At 41.9% G+C, this 15913-nt stretch overlaps 1 protein-coding gene across 1 annotated transcript in view; it reads left to right on the top strand.

The window, feature by feature from the left end:
- The window catches only part of tacr3a (tachykinin receptor 3a), a 47018-nt gene that overhangs the window by 5601 nt on the left and 25504 nt on the right, over positions 1-15913 (top strand). The window contains exon 3 of the mRNA XM_046047697.1: positions 385-535. Coding sequence (XP_045903653.1) covers positions 385-535 — 151 coding nt within the window. The remainder of the gene's footprint in view (positions 1-384; positions 536-15913) is intronic.

Here is a 15913-nt window from a genome sequence, read left to right on the forward strand (position 1 = left end):
TTGATTGAAGTGATTGTCGTAGGAAACCAGAAAAGAACGTCTTTCTCCAGTCCAATGCTTTGTTGACGTCCATCTACACTGACCTCCTTCCAACACGGACATTGTTGCTCTACAGTAACCTCACCTGACTTCCTCCTTTGCATGCTGTCATAATTATTTACTGCAAACACATGTTGTTTTGGGGCACTTGCTGAAACACTGTAGCTGTGAGTGTTAATTTATTGTAGACACTAATAATTTCGATCAAACCTACATTCATCTGGTGCAACAGGTACAATGTCAAATTTCTGTGTGAAATTCTATATAGACTATAAATATAGTATATATGTATAAATATTTTATAAATGTAATCACTCTTCAGGCTTCTCTCCTTTTTCTTCGTAGGTATCATATCATAGTTACAGTTATGGTCTACGTGCTGCCATTAGTGGTGATGGGCATCACTTACACCATCGTTGGGGTGACTCTGTGGGGAGGGGAGATTCCAGGAGACTCATCTGATAACTATCATGGACAGCTCAGGGCTAAAAGGAAGGTAAGCATGCATGAAATAGTGGAATTCATTCAAGAATTCAGATGTGATCCAGGGCAACCCAATTAGTAACTGAACGTGATGATCTTTCAACGCTAGATGTCAAAGAACAAGAAGCAATCTGTAATTGTCTGCCACTGAACAGCCTGTGGCTCCAGGTAATTAGTATCTCTTTTCTGTTTCATTATCTGAATGGAATAGAAAAAGGATTATTTGAGCCACAATATGCAAATTTTACACTTTATTGCCTTTAAGGGAAAAAAAAAAAAACGAGGTTTGGAATTTTCAAATTTTCTGATCTTTTTTTCTAAAACTAGGAGGCATTCAAAAAGCATCTGCCAAGGCAGTACATTTATCAAACTAACTGTTACTGTATATATACACCATTAGGATTTGGATTTAAGCCTCTGTCTATGTTAATTTAATTGCTGTGGCTAAAACATTTATTGTCTATTTGGGTAAATCCCAGACCACCACCAAATCTGTTTAATCTTTCTTGGCCTGTTTAGTGTTCATGAGAATCTGTTTTAAACACAGCCTGCAAAATAGAACATATAAATAATATAACATGGACCAATAACTTCCTTTATGCTTTTTGGTTAATCACTTGAACTAATATTTCTGCTTTGAAAATGTTTGGACATTTTGTTTAATTAATATTGGAGATGCAGTAGAAATATAATTTTTCTTCACTTGAAAAACATACAAAATATTACATTAAATTTCTACTGGTGAGATTGGAAAGAAAAAAATGTATGAAGCTTAACAATTAATTAAGTTGTGTAGCTTGACATGCAGATTTAATTTTCTTTGTCAGGTTTTGCATTGAGCAAGAATAATTACTTTTGCTTTCTGAATGCATGTGAAGCAAGGCTGTAGTGGGAACATTGAGGAAAGAAAACCTTGATTACACAGAACACCAGAGGCGGCCTTAGCTATAATTCACCCATTTCACTCAATGTGTAGAGACATGGACACAGGAAAAAGGGGTGCTGCAACCCTCTTAGTATCCCTAAAACCAGGCATTATAAAAAACATCAATTCAAATCTCTGTTAACAGTGACAGACAGACAGATTCGCATTATAGATGCTTGTCTCATCTATGAAACATCTGTATCTTCACTGCACTGCATTATTATAAACTATGATGAACTGGTCATGGGTCATCTCTCTCTCTCTCTCTCTCTCTCTCTCTGGATCACTCTCTCTCGTCCAGGCGCTGTCTCTCCGTCTTCAACTCCCTTCAGTTCTCGTGCATTAGTTCCTGTTGTTGACTGTGTAGCTGCTGTGGCTGCATTTACATACAGCATGCTGGTGTTTGGTGTTGGTGTTAATTTATTGTTACTGCAATAACTATTTCTGGCCATTAAAATGAATACGGAAAACATGAATATCGTGCACCATTTAGTATGAGCTCATGAAATAGACGGACCTTCTGTCAGCGTCCCAGTGTAGGGGAGACTGCCCGTACAAAAACACTATAGTATTACTAAAAAGTATCACCATAGAAATACCACAAAAAATATAAAAATAAAAATATTATTATCAGTATTACCCAAGTTTTGGATTTTTCATTAGTTTTTACTTTTATTTCATTTTGACTTTTTGTTTTCAATTTCTGTTGTTTTCAGTTTGTTGTTGATATATGATCGGGAGTCTGCACAGGGTATTTTAATTTATTTTGATTCTCTGCTGTTTTATGTCTGATGAGTAGATGAACATGGCAAAGACTATACCTGGTTTGGTATCTATTGGTTTGTCCACAAAAATTCGCGGTTTGGTGGTTTGTGTGAACAAAGTGGCCTGGGGTCGAGTCAAAATCCCGGCCTGAATTATTGCGCCAGTCCGTCCCTGGAGGTGAAATACAATTGATGGACAATTTATGTTTTCAATTTCAGTTTAGCTTTAAGTAGTTTTTAATGTGCGTTTGCTAGTTTAGTTTAGTTTTTATTTTTGAAAATGTATAGTTTTAGTTTAGTTTTTAGTAGTTTCAGCGTTAGTTTTAGTCTTTGTCGCTGAACGATGCCAAGCTCAGTTCAGTTTAGTTCAGTCCAGTTTAGTTTTTTCACAAAACCTTAAAATACAAGTACAGTCATTAGAAATAATGCAGATTTGTGAAAAGGGAAACCATTTTTAAGCTATCTGAAGCTTGTACATAGGGGCCCAAACGAAGCAAATAAATATATATATTTGAATTACTAACACATTGTCTAAATAAATACTACAAATAAATTAAGCAAATAGTGACAGTGTAGGCCCCCCTTGGAGCCACAAACAACAGGTCCCTAGCACCCTGAAGGCAAGTATGACCAAAAAGCAGTTAGATTAAAATCTAAACCTTTATTAATCAAAAAATCGTTATTAAAACAATGTTAAGCACAAAGAGACAGGTTGGCTGAGATATCAATGACCCCATAAAACACACACTAGCTGACATTCAGTAAATATTGACCAGCAGACACGTTAACCCAGTGCTAGGAGAGCTCACAGTCAATGCACTAGGGGCAAGTTTATCCCACACTCAGGATGAGCACGAAGTCAGACCATCAGAACAGAACAGTGGCCTGTACTACGAAGCGGGGTAACGATAGTTATGTATTGTAACTCCAGATTCTACATTTACATTTATTCATTTAGCTGACGCTTTTATCCAAAGCGACTTACAATTGCTATATATGTCAGAGGTCGTACGCCTCTGGAGCAACGAGGGGTTAAGTGTCTTGCTCAGGGACACAATGGTGGATGGGTCACAGTGGGGAATTGAACCCGGGTCTCTCCCACCAAAGGCATCTCATCCACTACACCATCACTACCCCATAGTGAGTATAGGCGCAGCCCTCTAAGGCCATCGCTATTGGGTTTACCCCTACGCGGCACTGATAAATTTTGTCTACGCCCAACTGCAGCGTGAGCCTCACCTACGTCCGCAACTTGTATATATACAACGGTGAGACCCAGCCTTTGGCTCCCATAGTGCCTTTTCTTCAGCACTGAGAACCAAGGCTCAGTGAGGCCCACTGCTTAGAGCAGCGTACAAGCTACAGCGTCCAACTCCTGGTCCAAACACCGGTGTCGGAACACTAACCATTTGGAGGAGTTAGAGGATTGAGTATAAGCGATCCCTGGATGGTGCACACCACCGCCGGGGAGAGACCTAAAACCTCTAGGTGCCGCCGCTCAGCGAGAAGCGAATAACTCCGGACCACGGCTACCGCCTGAGAGAGGACATCCTCCCTCCAGGGCAGTTTCCACAGCTGACCCGACAGTAGTCGCTGGAGGCAGGGAAACCACGACGCGCTCGTGCGCACTGGAGCCACCAGGATGACCGCCAAGGTTGAAAACTGCAGGCTGTCCGAAAGGTGCCGAACTGGCGGAAAAGCATACAACAGCTGAGGAGGCCACAGGGGGTGCGCCCAGGAGCCTCATGACTGAAAGCACCTTCACCACCCTTGGTGGAGCCACATGGTGGAGCAGCTCTGTCAGAGCGTCCACTCGCTCCTGGGAGAGCCGCACTCTCGTGAGGGGGGAATCCAGCACCATGCCCAGGGGAGGAAAGTAGCCTGATCACCCGAGTGTCTGGGAGGGAAAAGGAGCAATTTTTCCCAGTTCACCGTGGATAACCCAGGCGAGACAGGTGAGCAACGAGCTTGGCCATCTGCACCAACGCCCCGTCGCCGGGACCGTGCCAGCAGCAGCAGGTTGTCCAGGTAAAACAGGACTATGATGCCCACCCGCCGCAGCGGCCCCAAGGCCGTCTCGACACACATGGAGAAGGTTCTTGGGGCCAGAGAGTGACAAAATGGCAGGCGGTTGTACTGATACTGGATGCCCCAAAAAAAGAGACATGCAGGAACTTCCTGTCTGCTGGGATGACGGGAATGTGAAAAAACGCGTCCAAGGTGCACTCGTGGATCATAACCCTGCCGCTACCCTAGTGAGGGGATGGAGGGAGAGGTTGGCGACATGGAAAATGAACTGCTTGTGACATCGAAGCCAGGCTGCATGAAGGCTGTCCAGCCAGCTGCAGTCGGTCCGTACAGTGTGGGGGAAATGTGTTTAATGGCCGCTGACTCAGCTGAGGCAGCAGCGGGCCAGGGTCCTTTTTGCTTGTTGCTTTGAGCTCGAGCTGCAGGTTAGCCTGCTAACAGCAGCTGGCTCACACAGTGTGGGAAATGTGGGCTTGGTGTGGCTGATTCGGCTGAGACAGGCACAGAGTGTCTTCCACAAAAGGAGCAACAAGGTAAAACACACAGTCCTGACCCATAGCTTACCAGTCGTTTGCTCTGAGTGCCGAGGATCGGCCAGCAGCAAGCAATCCGGTTGCTACATGTCATTAGCCGCAGCTAATGTGGAGCAACGTGGGTACACATGGTCTCCCTGGTCGACTGATCCAGGCAGACTGCATGTGAGCGTTAACTATCGTTAACACGTTAATTATCTATTAGCTCAACGTTAGCTCCCTGTTAGCTTGCCTAGCCGTGGCAACCTAGTAGCGCCGAGGCCGGCGTCATCGGAGGTCAGAACGGGGGAAGCGAGGAGCCATCCAACTCCCTCTCTTCCGTCAACAGCAGATCGAGGGCTTCATCCAGAGAGCGGGTGGACCGCCACACCTCCTCATCCTGAACGGCAAAGCTATCCGCCCGACAGCTCCACTCTTCGGGTGGGAGAAGGGCGCAGAACGGGCAGTGCGAACCGAGAGTGAGCGCTCAGCCGGCGTGCTCCGGTCCGAGGCACGCCTCGCAGCGGGGACAGAGATCACCCAGCACGATGTAGCCCGTGTGGCAGATGCTGCACACCCGTGCAGTTGTAGCGGCGTCTCGCCCACGTTCTGGCTGTCTTGCTGGAAGACATCGCTCTTCTTCTTGTTTTCCGTCTGGAAAATCTTTTGCTCTTTAGACAAATCTTCTGCTCTTTAGACAGCTCAGTGCTGAAGAAAAATGGCACCTGGGTCTCACCTTTGTATATGTACAAGGTGCGGACGTAAGAGAGGCCCATGCTGTGGGTGGGCGTAGACAAAATTTATCTTTGCCGCACATGCGCAAGTAGGGGTAAACCCAATAGCGATGGCCTTAGAGGGCGAAGCCTATACGAAATAGAACTGGCTTATCCAGGTAACTTCAGGAGTAACTTTGTGATGTCGGGTGTAACTTCCCGATTAACCCGTACAATGAACGGTGGATAGGTGTTAACCGAGGTCTGTTCGCATGGCAATTTATGCTGCATCTCTAAACTGCTCCGAGCAGGTTTTGTTCGCGGGTAACTCAAGGTTACCCTGTATATGTGGACTACACACCACATCTGTACTCAGTGTTAATGATGAGAAGATGGATATTAATACACACCACTTGATGAAATATTTTTTAGATTTCATCCTGACTTGTTCCACTGCGGTTGCAGGGTTGCATTAGGTTACGTACAACAAGCCCTGCAGCCTCAGTGATTTTAGAGAGGAGATCCTAACGGGACAGTTTCTTAGATGTAGCCCATCTATAATTGAATTATTTATTTAATTCATTAATATAATTCTCCTGAGTGTTTTCACATATTTAGATTGACTATTTTACGTGTCCAAAACATACGGACCCAGGGTGGGGATTAATAATTGAGAAAAAAAAATCCTAGATGAAAGTGTGAAATTTACAAGAACAAAAATCGGAAATTCCCTGAAAGTAAAGTCACAAAAAATCACAAATCAAAAATCAATTTATATATATTATATTTAGCTGTTAACTTGTCTTTACATTCAATATCAATATTCATATCCTGACACAATCAACACGCATTCTTCTGGAGAAATATGGAGCATGCGCCATTGCGAAAAAAACTCTGTACCCCCTTCTGTGGAGGTCGCAGTATTGTGTCGTCATGTTTCTACAATAGCCGACAACGGACAAACAGCGCTACAGAGCGCGTTTCGTCATCATGGGGTTCTTCTTCTGCTTGTATAATTCAAGCAGTATAGATGCCCGTCACTACATTAAATGCGTCCCTAGAAGAAGAAGAGGAAATAATAATAATTATAATAAACAGTTTCTGAGTAGTTCTCTGGTTTATTAGAAGTAAGAAGATAAGTGACATTTGGACAAATGAACGAGCACACGTGTTATTTAGCACGTGAGCCGACAGTGTGTGGATCTTTATACCATGAAGCCAGAGGAGTTGGGACAGATACAGACAGCTGACGGCAGAAATCATGGACATAATCGGTGTGGATGTTCCCAGATGGAAGGCTTTGATGTGGGACAGATGTTTTCAAAGCGTAGCAGAAGTAGTCTGTTTTCTGCTGGGCAGGTAATTAAGTTAGTCGGACTATAGCGATACAAATGAAAGCTGTTGTTTGATAGCTTTAGCAAGAAGCTGACCATGATCACCGACAGACCTTGTATGTAGTTGGATTAATTTCATGTAGCCTTGTTATTCTCCAGTGCTGTGGTTTGGCTTTTCCGGTTACCTTAGGGAGACAATCAGCTGATCAGTAATTGGCAATAAAACGTTAGCTTAGAGCATGGAAGCGATCAGCCAGCTAAAATTTTACTGCTCTGGTAGAAAAAACATGTAGTTGGATTAATTTCGTGTAGTTATTCTCCAGCGCTGTGCTTTGATTTATTGTGTAAAATATGTAGTTGGATTAATTTCATGTAGTGACTCTCTCTCTCCAGCGCTCTCTGGCTTTGTCAGTCACATTCTTGAGACAATCAGCTAATCACTAATTGGCAATAAAACGTAGCTTTCAGCATGAATGCTCAAATCAGCCAGCTAAACTTTTTCTGCCCTGGTAGAAAAAAGTATGTTGTTGGATTGTAATTTAATGTAGTTATTCTACAGCGCTCTTATGGCTTTGCAACGTGGACAGAAATGTGCCCTTACCTTCCTGAGACAAACCGCTGATGAATATTATTGCCAATAAAACGGTAACAGCATGGAAGCTCAGATCAGCAAACTTCTGTTGAATACTGCCCTGGTGGAAAACATGTATTTATTTTACTGCTAATAGTGATACATAACATGACCGTGTGCCTATCAAGTGACCAATAATGAATACTTTCCGAATCTGCATTAAAAAAACGTTTTGGTTTTTTTTGGGGTAGTGCTTTGCCACTGTGCACACAAATGTGTAATTTGTACTTTCACATGCTAAATGCCCATTAAAAACATTGCACCGTTTTACCCCAAGCTGAAATTATGGCTGTCAATACTAATTTGTGTTTCTGTTGTATTTAAAAAAAAATTTAAAAAGACGTTTTGGTAAGATTTGCAGATTGCTTATCTATTTAATTAAGCAAAGCCAGAGGAGCCTTGATCCTCACCTGACAGTGCCTTTGTAAACTTCATGTATTATGTGGTTTATAATGGACTGTGGTGGATAAACAGTGAGGCTTACATTTTCCTGTTATCTGTCATACTTGATGCACCAGATGTGATAGTTTTTGAGATGTTCTTCATTTACTTTGTTATGTTAGTCCACATGAGCCAACCCTCCCAAGATGTAACAAAAAGTATGATCACAGTAAAATAAAATAATGTGCTAAAGTAGTATGAGACATCACTTAAGTTCTTGATGTGGCTGTATCAATAATATTCACAACAGCCATATTCACAATAATATATAATATTCACAATTTTAAGCGTACTTTTGAAATGTTCCCATCAGCTGGTTTGGAGAGAATAAACAAGACTACGGCAAGCGTCGTTACATCAGTAGTTGACGTTACACATGGCTGTAATAAACAAGACGTATGCGTTCTAATCCAGAAACAAAACCAGTTGCTTGAACCTGATGGCAGGTCATCTTAGAAAAATGGAGAGAGGTCCTCAGAAATGTGTTTCAAGCGGGCAAACTGCTACCAGCCACGTCTCCGCACATTATGGGAATAACCGGTGTTATGCGAGTTTTGCAAGCCTGCAGAGAATTGCATGCACCTCCAAATAATGCTTTTAAACGCTATAATGTCCTTTGTGGGGTTCATCAGTGGGGATAAATGATTCTAAGTGTATAGCCTATTCTATGAACGTTTAGAGTTGTTAATATTTTATTACACTCAGTAGAAGTAGTATTCATTGAGATACAGCAAAAATATGCAGTGATAACCCCGTTTGATCAGTGTGCAGAGCAAAGTGTCTGAAAAGGACCTTTAAGAGGTGAATGCATAATTCGGCAGAACAGATGATGAAGGCTACCTGCCGAGATTTGCATCCACCTCTTTTCTCAGCACAAATTAGCGTTACCATCCACAAGGTGCATGAAATTCTCGCAGGTATGCAGAACTCCGCACAACCGGGCAAGACGCCGACAGCAGAAACAGCTGATCAGACGTGAGTTACAAGTGTGCTACGTCAGAACTTATTCGGAAAAAGTGTTTCCATCTCCCATTTAGCGCATTTACTCTTTTTCGACAAAGACTAAAACCACCTAAAGCAAGCATAAAAACTTTTTTGAGAAATTAAGGATTTTTTTTTCGAATTTTGCCGTTTCCATCAGCCTTTTCTAGCTATACAACTCACTTGGATAGGGGAGGGGGGGTGCAATTCGCAACTCTTACCACTAGATGCCACTAAAACTTACACACTGAACCTTTAAGTTAACACCGACTCAACCAACCAACATCTGTTTAACTCCAGTGTAGGCGGTCAGAGTTTGTCAACCCTGAGTTTGCCTTATAACCCCGAGTTAACTCTGAGTAGACTGAACTCCCTTTGTAGTACAGGCCACAGAACAAAACAAGGAAAAGAAAACCACCAAGACAGTGACTCACTACCTGCAACCCAAACCACAATACAACTCTATACAGTTGTTGCATTCATATTATTTTTTATACATGTTTGTATAAAAGATAATAACATAACAGTGGTCACCACCTGCTACGCTGCGGCCAGATACGGCCCTGACCCCAGGCTCTCTTGATGGATAAAGCAATCATGGCAGGACAGCCACACAACACGCAGCGTGCCAGCTCTTCACACGGAGGACAAAAGCATAACACACCCGCAGCTCACCAACAGGTGCCGGCTAATCTGCAGCTTGAAGCTCAAAGCAACAAGCAGTACACTCTGTTCACGATCAGAGGTCCCTTCACACACCCCTCCCCACAGAAACTTTATGAGCCCACGACAGCGGACATTCACTTCGTGTGGACAGAACATATACACACCCAGTACAGATATTTTTCTGACGAAGAAATCTGTGTGTGTGATGCTGTTGACATTATGCACGTTCCCCCGGCAGTGTCCGCCTGCGAGCTCGTGCATAATCACGGCATCAATGGCACGGCTCTTCTGTGCGTCCAGGGGTTCCCCCTTGGTTCACAGAAGCCAGGCTGTGTCAAATGAGCCCTTGAAGCGGTCATTACGCTTTATGCAGACAGGATAGCACTACACACTACCCTGCGTGTAGTGTTATCCTATCGCCGCTCCACACAGGCTGCTTGTTAGCCAAATGGCTAACATGGCGGGCCTCCCCAGCTCTCTTCCCTTGCCGTTCAAGCGGTGCGGCGATGAGCCCCTGCCTCCCTCCCCTCACCAGGGCAGTGGCATAACGCGGACAGGCTGCAGCTGGCCGGATGGCTTTCATGCAGTCTGGCTCCGATGCCACAATCAGAATATTTCCTCCTCGGCTCGCCACTGTCGCTACGAAGTCAGTGGCTGCCGTCAAACTGCGTGGACCAGCTGCAGCTGGCCGTGCAGCCTTCATGCAGCCTGGCTCCGATCTTGCAGGCAGACCATTTCCTCTGTGGCCTGTCCCTGCCCTCCCCCCCTCGTTGGGGGAGTAGCATGGTTACGGGCTCACGGGTGTGGCTGCGGGCCCCCCACCCAGTTTCCCAACTTACGCATGGCCGCGCCATCGGTGCTCGCGCACATGCCAACACCAATGCTGCGGTCAGCGGGCAACTGGGTGGCTCATTATGGCTCTGGGCAGGTGAGTTGTGCTTGGTGGTACCGTATGGGCCAGTGAGGCGTTGACTCATCCTGCTTCGCCTCTAACCCAATAGCGATAGCCTTAGAGGGCAAAACCTATACGAACCTACCCGAATTCTATGAGTATAGGCGCAGCCCTCTAATTCTGAAGGCCTCACTGGACCTTGGTTCTCAGTGCTGAAGAAAAGGCATTTGGGAGCCGAAGGCTGGGTCTCACCGTTGTATATATACAAGGTGCGGATGTAGTAGAGGCCCACGCTGTGGGTGGGCATAGACTAAAATTCTCAGTGTCTTGATGCATTATGAGTTTATCCTCACTTTGGTAGATTGATGCAAGTCCTTCATGTCAGGAGCTCATTTAAGTTGTTAATAAGACTGATTATTACTACCATGATCACCAAATAGGAGAACACATCTTGCTGCAGACATTTTAAACCTACAACAAAGTAATGCATTTTAAATTTATTTATATTCTCACTCACCACAGCTGTCAACTGACTAGTGCATGGTGACTGGTCACTGCAAGCAGTAAACGCATATACCCATATATGTTTAAACTGTGCTTTGACATCATGTCCATTTGGCTTTGTATCTTCATTGGAATACATTACCATGCTTCTGATTTGGTCACTCTATAGTATGATTTTTTCTGTGGCTTAACTCCTGACCACTAACACAATATTGCTTTTGAATGCAAGGTCCAAATATTTGTCTTTTCCTTTACATGCTTTCACCTTTTCCAAAGGGTCAGTGTTGGCTTCACTACAGTGTTTCACTATGATATTTCAGACAGCCTGCATTTTGTTGTGGATTTCAGTGCCAATTTCAAAAGCGGTTAGCATTGTGTGTGTGTGTGTGTGTGTGTAAAATCTGAATTATAATATTTTAGAATAATTTTGAAGATGAAACATGTTTATCTATCTACACTGTCCTCATCACCGGCTGTCATGATACAGTGTCTTTTTGGGGGGATGAATGTCATACAGGTTGAGAGTTTTATGCTTGCAGGTAGAGCTGCATTGGTATTGGGATCCCGCGGGACCCAACACAAATCACTCGGAAGCGGACAGTTTTAACTGTGCTGTGGGCGGGTCGCGCAGTAGCGCTGGTAAGATGGAGTCAACAAACGAAGTTGAAAAGAAGATTAAAAAGAGCACATGCGACTGCTCACGAAAACGTGCTTCACAGGCCTGTCTCGATCTGGCGACCTCGGAAACGGGACACGCTGACGTCAGTGAGGTTTACTCACTTCACAGCCTCGCTGGTTTGCATCACACGGGCGTTTAGCATAGCCCAAACATTTGTGTCCTTTTTTACTTTGCATGTCACAATGTTTTGTGGGTGCGGGCGGGAGTGGATACAAAAGTTGCGGGAACTGGCGGTAGAGTAACACACATGTTGTGGGAGCGAGCGGTAATGGTCACAAAATCAGCGGGAGTGGGCGGGAGTGGGATCAAGAAAACAGTCCCGCGCCGGTCTCTACTTGCAGGCTCTGGTCAGAAAAAGGTTACAGAAAGGACAGAACAGCCCGGGTCAACACTATCAAGCATCACAAAAATAGCTTGAAAGCTAATCTTTTTACTGTTTTCCAGACCATAGAAAATACTAAATAAATAAATAAACATTTTGAATATGAAATAAAGTATACTCAATAATAGTAACTGCCCCTCCAACTTCTAGGAGTTTATTTAGTACGTTTAAAAATCTGGGATCCCAGTAGCTACAGTCACTCACAAGGTTTTTAGAACTCAAGATATAATAAATCAAAAAATGACTTACGCTTTAACAAAACGAAAAGCCTAACATGTGCACAATGACAATGCTGATAATAAGCAGGCATTAGATTAGCATGTAAACATGCTAACATTTGCTAATTAGTACTAAAGATGAATTAGAGATGACGCTGATGGGAATGTCATTATTTTTCCATGTATTTGGTCTTACACCAAAGTATTGAAACATTTTGGCAATACACCTAGAGACATTTCAAAGCATAAGTGAAAGCTCGCGTCAGGGCAGGGGATAACCATTGTCAGAAGGATTCGGTCTCTGGGGACCATAAATGTCTATCAAATCTCATTTAATCCAACAAATGTTTTCTAAGATATTTTAGCCTGGACCAAAATGGTGGACAGAGTCATGCCACTAGCATAACAAAATAAAATCTATTTATTTGTAATGTATTGGGTTGGTAGTAGATTATTTAGGTGAGCTGACCTATTATACTGCTTTTCCAGTCCTATATTGTAGATATTATGTGACTCCTGTATGGCAGCTTTGCATGAATCAAAAAAATGATTTTCCATCTTATACTGGCCCTTCATGTAGGCCTTCATTTCAGCCTCTGTCTCAAACAAGCTGTAGATGCTCCTGTCTCTTTAAGGCCACCTCTGTCAAAGCCCACTGTCTTCTGATTGGCCAAGACCTGAAGCATGTTACCAGGCTGTTGTTGTCGCTGAGCAGTACAGACAGACCTGCTGTGGGAGCAAATAACCATATATGGAATGGCTCCGTATGTGTTTTATTATTATTATTTTTTTATTTTTATTTTTATTTAGAGAAACAGGGACAACGTACAATAAAGATTAACCTCAAAGGGGAAGATGCATTGTACCGGGTTTTAGCTCAAGAGTTAATTTTCACCCGTAGTCCCTGGGCAGGCTGATGTTAAGATACATAAAAAACATACATGAATAATAAGATTTAAAATGACAAAATAAAAATGTACAAAAGGAAATGTTCACACCTTTCATATACAGACCTTAGAGCACACACTTATATACACACGTACATACATCTGGTCACATATGGGAACAAAATTGATTTAATAAAAGCCATTTCTTTGCCTGGCGTGTGAACGTGTAAGAACTTGTACTTTTAAACAACTCTGTAGGTAACATATTCCACTGACGAGCGGCCACACCAGAAAAAGCAGAGTTTCCAAATGCTGTCCTGCGTTTAGGGATCCTGCATTCCCCTCGCACTGTAGATCTAGTGGCTCAAGTTGTTGTTTCAGAGCCCAAAGAGATAAATTGTTTTAGAGGAGGAGCAGCGTTGTCATAAAGGATCTTATACATCAAACACAGATTGGTATGAATTATCAAATTTTCAAAGCTGAGAAATTGATATTTTACAAGAATATGACAGTGATGAAATCGTCTGCTTTTCTGATCGTGAATCTTTAGAGAGGTTTTATATAATGACTCAAGTGGCTTGAGGGCAGTTTTAGTAGCCTGTGACCAACTTGTCATACAATATCGAAAATGAGGAACTATCATTGCATTCAGATAGACTCCTGAGGCCTCGATTGTAAGGGAATTTCGAATGTATCTGAATTGTGCCATATTAAATTTTATTGTATTTGATAACTTTTTTATATCTTTTTTAAAGCCTACATTTGGTTCCAATATGACACCTAAATATTTTACCTGTTCTTGATTTGAAATGATTTGTCCTTCAATTAAAATATTAGGGTAGATTTATATTTTAGAACGATTTCTGAAAAACATTGAAACAGTCTTATCTAAATTTAGAGTGAGGCATGAGTTTTTCAGCCACAAAGAAACTTTCTTAATCTCTTTGGTCAGTTTTTGAGCGACTTCTTCCGCAGTTTTACCATGTGCATATAACACCGTATCATCAGCATACATGATGATTTTACTCTTACACACAGTTGGTAGATCATTTATGTAAAGGGTAAAAAGCAGGGGGCCCAGAATGGAACCTTGTGGCACTCCCATGCTACAGGATCTTAATGGTGATTTTTTATTGTCAACCACAACGCATTGTTGTCTGTCATTAAGGTAAGATTGAATCCATGCTATTGTATTTGTGTCAAAAGAAAAAAAATCTGATAGTTTGCTAATGAGAAGCTGATGATTAACTGTATCAAAGGCCTTTCTCAAGTCCAGAAAGACCGCCCCTACCACACCTCCACCATCAAGACTGGATTTAATATCTTCTATCAAGTAGAAGCATGCAGACTCTGTGGAGTATCTTTTCCTGAACCCAAACTGGCAAGGATGTAATGCATCAGTGTGATCGAGATGCTCTACTAGTTATTCTGCCACCACCTTCTCAAAGATCTTAGAGATGGCTGGCAGAATGCTAATAGGTCGATAGTTTGACACACAGAGCTTGTCTCCTGACTTGAAAATCGGCTTGACTACTGCTTTTTTTAACGCCAAAGGAAAATGTTTTTCCTTTATAGATTGATTCACAGCTATTGTTAATACAGGAGTTAGAATAGTTATATGTTCTTTTAAAAGTGATGTATCAAGTCCAAATATATCCTTTGCTTTACTATTTTTTAAATTTGATATTATTTTGGAAATTTTGTCTTCATCTATATTCTGCAACCTACAGTGAGACGCATTACCATCCCCATAATCATCTCCGCAGCAGTTCACTTCAGGAAAAGTCTCCGCGAGATCTAATACAGAATCCAAGAAATAATCATTGTAATGTTTAGCCAGAATAGAGCCCTCATTTTGAACAATTCCATTGATTTTGAGTTTTAAATGCTCCTGATTTATTTTTTTCCTTCCCATTAATTTATCCATGCTTCTCCACAGATTCTTACAATTACCTTTTGCCTCTTTGATTAAATTTAGAAAAAAATTTGCTTTTGCTTTTCGAAGCAGCATGGTAACTTTATTTCTCAGAGATTTATAAATGTAATAATCAGTGGTTAATTTCGTTTTAAGAGAAACCTTGAGTGCTTTATCTCTCTGTTTCATTGTATCCCACAGGTATTCATTAAACCATGGGAGCCTCTTTTTATTTGATTTTGCTATGTTTGAGCTGTGTATGTTTATCAATTTTATTCTTTATAGCAGTTATAATATTGTTGCATGTATGTACACAGCTTTCTTTATCAATTTTGGAGGCCCAATCAATTTCATTTAAATCATTTTTAAAATGTTCTTGATTTTTTTGAGGAATATGAGGAAATTTGCATTGTTTATTTGATTGTTCTTTGTTTATGTATCTTGATTTATTTAATTTCCTGGCTATTAGTACAAAATTATGATCGGATAGTCCAGTTATTAGGTTATATGTTTTAACTATCCTGTCTGGTTTATTGGTGAATATTAGGTCTATCAAAGTTTGAGACGTTTTTGTTATTCTAGTAGGTTTTTTAATCAATTGTGTCATTTGTATTGAGTTTGCAATGTCTTTTAATTGTTTTCTCTTGCCTTTATCAAGCCAATTTATGTTGAGGTCTCCCATGAGCAATATTTCCTTTCGTTCATATGTTTTTAAAATTTTTGTTAAACCAGTATAAAAATCGCTTGTTGCATTTGGTAGTCTATATACACAAAGTACAATAAATGACATTTGAGGCGATAGTTTGATTGTAACACCAACACACTCTATAGTTTGATCTGGAATGTCTATCTGATGACTGTCAATACTGTCTTTTACGTAAATCAAGACCCCGCCCCCTTTTCCCTTTCCTCTGTCCCG

The sequence above is a fragment of the Micropterus dolomieu genome, linkage group LG04, assembly GCF_021292245.1.
Source record: "Micropterus dolomieu isolate WLL.071019.BEF.003 ecotype Adirondacks linkage group LG04, ASM2129224v1, whole genome shotgun sequence".
Classification (NCBI taxonomy): domain Eukaryota; kingdom Metazoa; phylum Chordata; class Actinopteri; order Centrarchiformes; family Centrarchidae; genus Micropterus; species Micropterus dolomieu.